At 45.4% G+C, this 7766-nt stretch overlaps 1 protein-coding gene across 1 annotated transcript; it reads right to left on the reverse strand.

Moving 5' to 3' along the window:
• Window positions 1-406: 406 nt before the first annotated feature.
• Zp4 (zona pellucida glycoprotein 4) lies at window positions 407-7233 on the reverse strand. Its single transcript, XM_028860421.2, is given in 13 exon segments — window positions 407-439; window positions 442-539; window positions 849-965; window positions 2030-2108; window positions 2427-2574; window positions 2649-2838; window positions 3246-3376; window positions 4149-4246; window positions 4777-4964; window positions 5575-5733; window positions 6517-6619; window positions 6696-6817; window positions 7047-7233. Coding segments are annotated over 13 exon segments (1557 nt in total). The 5' UTR covers window positions 7138-7233.
• Between the last annotated feature and the right edge of the window lie 533 nt (window positions 7234-7766).

Below are 7766 nucleotides of genomic sequence, written 5' to 3' on the forward strand. Positions count from 1 at the left end.
GGCCTTTCAGTGAGTGGTTTAAACTAGCCCCTCCTCTTGTGATCTGCTGGCTGTCCCCTTAAAATCCCAAACCCAGAAGTCAGAGTTGTGGCTACCCAAAGACTAATTCTCTCTGCTTGAAAATTCCTATATCTCAAGCTTATAAAACCTTGTTAGTCAGATATTTAGTTAGGTATGTATGTTTGACCCCTGCCCCCCTTGAACCGTATTCTACCAAAACATTGATTGTCCTTCTCAGGTGTGAGAGCTAAAATAAAAGGATAGTATGTTACTCTTTGCTCAGATGAGTTAAGATGCCTTCCCTAAGTGAGAAAAGTGAGATACTCAGATAAATTGAGGTGTTCACTCAGAATCAGACTAGCTTTCAAATGAGAAGCCCTTCCCATGTTGGGCATGTAGTCAGTTTTTATTGACATACTTGATCTGGGCAATTCATCTCGGTTTTCTGATGGCCAAGTAGAATATTAACAAGACTCCAATGATGATTGTTACTGCAGAAAGTCCTGCTATCCACAGAGCAGGGGAATCCATAGGGGTGCCTGTAGAGTGGAAAGGTGGGTTAGTGTGTGCTGAATCAGCCCAAGCCATTCTAGATCTTGACAGGAGCAAGTAGTCTTCAATGGGAATGGTGATTACTTTTGTGAGGAAATATACATTGAACAGTAAGGAACAGGGCAAGAAAGCATCTTTTAAGGATGAGGGGAATGACTGTGTCTTGCTATGTAGCAAGGCTGTCCTTGAACTAGAAATCACCCTCCTGCCTCTCTCTTTCCAAGTGCTCAGATTACAGGCATGCAAGACTGTAACTAGATAAGAAGTAGCTGGTAATTTGATAACTTCCTACTCACGTGAGTATCTATGAAGCATGTCTGCAGGGTCCTTAGTGGATTGGAGAAGGATCACAGGGCCCTTGCTAGAGATGCTGGCAGTGTTGTTTTCAAAATGAAGCTCAGATTTTCTTCTTCCTGGTGGAGAGATGAGAGCTTGCAATTGGTTGTAAATTTCAGTTGTATACGTGAGCCAAGGGACTAAGGAACAAAGTCAAATCCCTTGATGCACACATCTCCATTTCACGTCTTATAAAAACCATTTTTTGTGTGTGTTTATACAAAACCAACCAAGTCTAAGATTTTCTATTTAACTCTGTGAAAGTGTTATTTCAGTTCACCAAGAGTTGGACATAAACATTCACATTCAATGATCTCCACTGCCACACACCCCGCCTTGCAACTAACATCCTCTCCTAGAAAAAAGAACACTGGCAATAGCATTCAGTTAACTTTATATTCCAGAGGTTATGTGTTCAAACAGGAAGTGAGGACACAAGCTGTTATAATCCTCTGGCTGTCAGTTAAATGATCTGAAAAAAGTCAATCTATTGTCTTTACAACTGGGAATAATGGTCATAATCAGAATTGGCTTGCAGTGGGAATATTGGACATCATCAGAATTGGCTTGCATCTGTCTTACATTATGTACACTGAATTGCTAAGAGCTTTTTTTTTTCTTATAGAAAACACCTAAGGATTCAAGAATCATGAATTATGATTCAGAGACTAGTCAAGTGCAAGTGAGTGGGTCAAGTAGAAGCATTTACATTTATCAGTAGGTCTGGGTCTGGCCAACTCCAGAGCATACTGTGTGTCTACAATTCTTCAACCTGTGTACCTTTTAAGGGCACATTGAAGACCTGCATTCAGGTAGGTCAGGACATCTACTTTTGAAAACTGGCCAGATGTAAAAGGAAAAAGTTGACAAGTGGCTGGCTGAGGAAATAAGTCAGCCAGTAAAGTGCTTGCTATGCAAGCAGGAAGACTTGAATTTGGCTTCTGGTTTAGTCAAATTTTGTATAAATTGAATTATAGTTTTTGAAAACCTGAGATTGTGGCAATCTAGTCAGCTCTATCCTCATACAGTTCGTATGGAGGGAAACTTCATTAATGAGATAAACTCTTAGTTTAATGGCAGAGGCTAACAGTAGGACTTCAGGATTCACTTAGGTCTGGATGTAGACAGCTAAGATACTCACTCCTTGAAGCAGGACAGATTACCATGCAGGATGGTGTCCCAGCAGGCTGGCAGACCAGTGCACTGCAGTGAAGGTATACCTGGAGGTTAACAAGTCAATATCTTGTAGACATTTTCCATATCAGACATCTCCCAACCCCATACCTCATCTCCAAAAAGTTGAGAAAGTGTTATAGCCATCTGCCTAAGTTAATGTCACAATAGTCTTGAAGAACCAGAGTCCAGGTGTCAGATGGCACTCATGTTCTTGGTAACACCTTGAAGAAGCTGCCCTCAACATCAAGAGGGTCAGTGTTGAGGGTCAAAGAACCACCTTAGAGAGGTGGGAGAGGGGCAAAACCATCATGAGTTCTGGAGGTTTTTAAATTTTTACAAGGGCGTGGAAGGAGATACCATACCTGTCCACCAAAAGCCTGCTTCTCCCTTACAGCACTGGTGAAGCTGAAGGTGGAGATGCTGAAGCGTTGGTGATGAGAAGGAAAGGGCCTTGATGCTTTCTGGACAGCGATCCTTTTGCTCTGATAGTTGTCTCCAGCATACGGGCATCTAAGCCAAGAGCCACAGTTTGTCAGGATGGGCTTATTCGGGGGGCCACCCAGGTACATGAAGGAGCCACTTACCCCTTCACCAGGATTGGCCACTGTGGTTGATGAAAAGGCTTAGGGCCAGGTGTGGCCCAACACTGCTCTAGCAGTAGCCCCAAAGAGGGGTCTGTTCTGTGAAGGATGGAGACTTCAACATAGATAGGATCCTGGAGTAATTTCACCAGTGGGTAGTCATTAGCCCCATAGTAAGAACCATAGGTTTTATCTGCACAATGAAAACCAGAATTAAAGTGGCGCTAGAGGATACTGAAGTAGATAAAAATACCTGCCCTGTAGAAGCATGAATATCTGAACTTGACCCCCAGAACCCATGTGAAAAGACCAGGCTTGATGGTCTGTGCTTATAATCCTAGAGTTGGCAAAGCAGAGAGGAAAAACTCCAGGCCAATGAGGGATCCCATCTCAGGAAAAAGGTAGATGGCACACAAGAAAAAGATCTGAGGTTGACCTCTACATTCTCATTCTCATCCCCCCCCCCAAGTGTTAAACTGTTAACAAAACTAGGAACTACTAGGAATAGCTTCATATCCTAAATACCCATATAAATGTGGTGTTGCCAAATTAGTGGACTGACAGACTTCAGATGGGATTCCCTGACTAGGAAGGGCTTACCCTTGGCAATCTGAAGCTCCAGATTGAGAGGTCCAGGCTGCATTTTAGGAAGAGGTGGTGGGAGACCCAGCACTTGCATATTAATTGGAGATGTGTTGCTGAGAATGGAGTAGCTGCAGCTGACTTGGAGCCTGTAGGAAAATAAGATTTTAGTAGTATGGGTGTGCTGGCCGCACCTGCTGATTTTAACTCCAGAGGAGCATGCAGTAGGTGTTTTCCAAGTTCATAGCTTAAATTAGAGGTGATTTTTGTCCTAACAGCTATTTTCCATCGTTAGTATGCAATAGGACCAGTAGGAGTTGGTAAGAAAACTATGTAAGAAACAAGTGTGCTTCATTGAGACAAGTGACTAGTGCAAAAGCAGATAATTAGTGAATATCTTACAGGAGAGGTTTTGAAGCATGAAAATGACTGGTAAGAAGCCCAGGTAGAAGGTGCCTTATGGAGGCTCCATGCAAAGACAAGCCTAAGGTTGGAGAGATTGAGAGCATCAAGTGCTCCGAGAGGAGCAACAGAGTTATCTCACAGGGCTCTCAAGGCAATGATAGCACTTTTTTGCTTTAATCTACAGCAGTGAAGCTCAAGTGTGAGACCTGGGGAGATCAAGTCTGAAAGGAATTCTCTCAGTCACGACCTAGACACGTTAAAAATGAGGTGGCCCCGGTAAGAAACAAGTCTCCATGAGGTAGAAGGGACAGAAGTCTTGCGTGAGTATGAGGCTGAGATTAAGTTGGCAACAGAGACCCAGGTAATATATATGCAGTGGTCTACGTGAGTGCTAAGCTGAGGTAGCAGGCAGATTCAACTATTGCGGAGAAGTATTCTACTGTGGGCTCAGTTTACCCCGGGTTTCTTGCCTTATGAAGAAAAGGCCTACTGGCCTCTCTGGTCAAAAGTGACTACCTGAAGACGCTGTCTCGGGTAATAGAGCCACTGTCCCAGGCTCTCACATCCTGAGTCGCCACTAGCTCATTTTCATACACGACCTGGTCTCCAGTGATCTGTCCAAAGGGTAAAGAAAAGCTGTCACTTCAATCTGTTGACTGAATAAGCACATCTATGTTGCCCAGACCAAGCTCTTAGTCTTGTCCTATTTTGTATCCTATTTTCTGATCCCTACAGAGAGGCAGGGCATCTCGTCTGTGAGTAATGTGGAAAAGTAGGGCTTATGCTTGATGCAGAGCCAAGGAATGAGAGATGATTTAAGTACTGAGATTAGGTAAATGAACCACTTCAATCCAAGTCAGCATCCTCCTCCTGATTACCCTACATTCTGGAAGTGTGAGGAATCTGCTTCTTATATTTGATCCCTACAGAATGTTGGGGGAAAAGCTGGGACCATGGCAGAGGCATTTGTTGAGTGCCAACAGAAGCAGCCGTCCTCCAAGGCCTTTTTTTTTTTTTTTTGCCCTAGAGACTGTTCTGGACACCAGGCAGTGGTCAGGGCTGTTCCTCATGACTATAATATCTCAACTTATTCCTAACCACTCAGGCACTGCCTCTACCCCCACCCCCAAGGCACTCTTCTCACCTGCCTTGTGGTCCCACAGGAAGTAAATGGAAAGTGGAACAGGACAAAGGTGGGCGTTGCCATCACAGGATCACATCCACTGTCACTCCTGAAGACCAAGTGTAGTGAATCCAAGCGCAGGGGTGGCGAGGTCACATTCCTGGACACAGCAATGGAGAAGCGGCCCCCTCTGGTGCACTGGGAGGTCACTGCAACACCAGAGACGGGTGAGATCAGGTCACTCCTGAGATGGAGCGAGGTGGACCTGAGTCTAATAACTCATTTGCTTCAGGTGTCTGCATAGTGAAGTTGGAATTTCTACTGATGACCTGGCAACAGGCTCCCAATGACCACGTGCACCAAGGCCTTGTCACGGTCACTGAGGCACAGCTGTAACTTGGCTACACCTGCCATCTTTTACTGCTTAGAACCGGGCTCTGCGTGTTTAACGTGCTAGGAAACCTTCAAGCTTGATATGGGGCATGTGAAAAATCACTTAGGCGGGATTCTCTCTAAGCACAATCTTAAGACTACCAGCCAACCAAGTGGCTGTTCCTTGGGAAAACAAAAGAGTTTATCAATTGGTAAGTACCTGTCACATAGACTTAATTTCTTAATGTCTCTGCAGGTTTCCTTTACGTTTGACTTCTAGATAAGACAGTGAAAGGCTATAGAAAGTTCTAGTTCTAGGCAGCATTGCCGATCCACCAGCAGCCAGTTGCTCTTTATTTGCTGGTTGAATAAAGCTTTCCCTGCTCTGGCGTCTCCAGCAATCACTAAGCCCCCTTTTCTCAATGGAATTGAGATGGAAGCATGTACCTGTGTTTCCATAGTAACAGGAGCCCGCCTCTTCCTCTTCAGAGCTGTAGCAGCAGCCCAGCTCATCACAGTCTCCTTGAGAGATGGGTGAGGGAGCACAGGGCAGCCTTTCCTTCACTGGCACAGGCTTGCACACTTCAGTGTTCCGAGTATCTGGGGCTGGATATTGAGAAGGGAAGAGGAGCTCAATCTAGGTAGCAGGGTGGTCCTTCAGTGAACCATCTTGTCACAAAACCTGGGCTTTGAACTCCAGAACATCGAGACCACCTTAATAGGCCTGTTGACTCTACTCACTAGATTAAATCCCAAAGGAAGATCAATATTAAGTCACCTTGTCCGAGTCTCCTGAAATGGATCCCTACTGAGGAAAACATTCTCCCAGTGTGTGTAGGAGCAGTGAGGCTCTTCACATGCCTTCCAATGACCACCTTTCTGGCTCTTTAGAGGGACCCATCAAACTTTGCCATGGGTGATACCACAGGAGCTTCCCATGCCATAGGACTTCCAGTAGCTTTGAGTATAGAATCGTCTAGGGTTTCCTAGTTAAATGATCAAGTGTCCTCAGCTGGAGATGGATGACTGCAGCATGAGGTAGCTTCTCTGGCTATTTCCTATTGCTAGCTTTTGTTTTCCACCCACTCCAAAGGGTGAGAAGGCTCTGGGCTCCAGTTAGGAGTTAATTCTCATTTAAATTCCAACTTTGCAAATCACAAGTGAAGCTGCTTGGTGAGAGGCCCAACAGAACCTAGAGCCCTGGGTCAGGAAGTAAGGTGCCAACTCCTAACCATGCCCAGCCTCAGCAGTTAATTTTCCTAAGAGCTTACATGGAGGGAGGAGTCCTTCTTAGCATCAGTTGTTGATGCTACCTGGAGTAGACAGGAGTTACCCAAGAGCACCTTCTAGGCAGGACCCTCCCCTAGCCTGAATGCTTTCTACACTTACCCCGAAGATCCAAAGGGCACTTAAGCAGTCTCTTCATTGGCCCTGCCATATGGCCAGCTACATCCACCCCTTGCACTCCAACTACCATGACATAATAGGAGCCCTGAAGAGACAAGCAACAGTGATCAGTCTGGCTGGTGGTAGGAAGGATTCTTGTCTGATAGCTGGGGTCTACTTACCCTTAGAGTGACGTAGCAGCCATTGTAGGTAGCTTCCAACACCAGGGGGCCACCAGGACTGTCCATCACCCACGTACCACAGTCGGAGTCATTCTTTAGCCTGTGTGGCAGTCCTTGGCTATCTAGGGCAGGTCGAATGTGAAAAGCACAGTGGTTAATTATCAGTGGATAACCAGACCCACCTCTTGACCCCAAGGGACTTCCATCATTCAGAAAAATACAAGACAAGGCAAGTTTGGAAGTAGCAGTTTCAAATACTCATTCTGTAGGTAGGGGCTGTGAAGATTTTAAAAGGAGGAAAGGGTCAAGAGAGGAAGTGTAAGAGTAGGTACCTGGTTGAGTCTGACTTACCCCAAGCTGTTAACTCAGGACTCTGTGCCTCCAGGCTGAGGTTCATGGTAAACTGAAAGTTCTGTAGCCCACAGTGGAGCACACCTGGCATCTCGGTCACATGTTGCCCACTCAAAGGAGGACAGAACGGGAAACATAGTAAGATGCCAGGCAGAAGCCACAGAGCGCAACTTAGAGTCCGCCTAGCCATTCTTTCTCTTTCACTAGCCCACATCCACCAGGAGAGATCTCTTTATATACACACACGAGGAAAGCTCGGTATGGGGTGATAGCGTTAACAGCCGGCAGGTGGAAAAGACTTTAAAAAGCGTGATTCTTTCCTTCTGGAGGTGCAGTCTACAGATGCATCCTATTAAATATTTAATCCCCTGGTCTTCAGAGCTAGGCTGACCTCTTCTTTTTGGCTAAAAGTAGGCTTTTTGGGTTAGCTGCATGTAGCAATTGTTCTGCTAGCTTGTCTTCAGAAAAAGGAGACTGACTGCTTTCTAGAATGTTGCATACTTAAGTGAGGATCCTAGCTGCATTGGCCTGGGTGAGTGATGAGGGACAGGAACTAGGAACTGCATAGGTTACAGCCTCTCTTAATTTTCAGTTTTCTATCTGGAAAAATGAGAATGATTGTTAGGGCAGTACGGTTCTTAAGGATGCCATGAGAGATTTAGACCAAATATATGGCACCATGCTTGGCCAAGCTGGGAGAGTGCAGGCAATGTCCTTGGG

This window comes from Peromyscus leucopus, chromosome 5 (genome assembly GCF_004664715.2).
Source record: "Peromyscus leucopus breed LL Stock chromosome 5, UCI_PerLeu_2.1, whole genome shotgun sequence".
NCBI classification, from domain to species: domain Eukaryota; kingdom Metazoa; phylum Chordata; class Mammalia; order Rodentia; family Cricetidae; genus Peromyscus; species Peromyscus leucopus.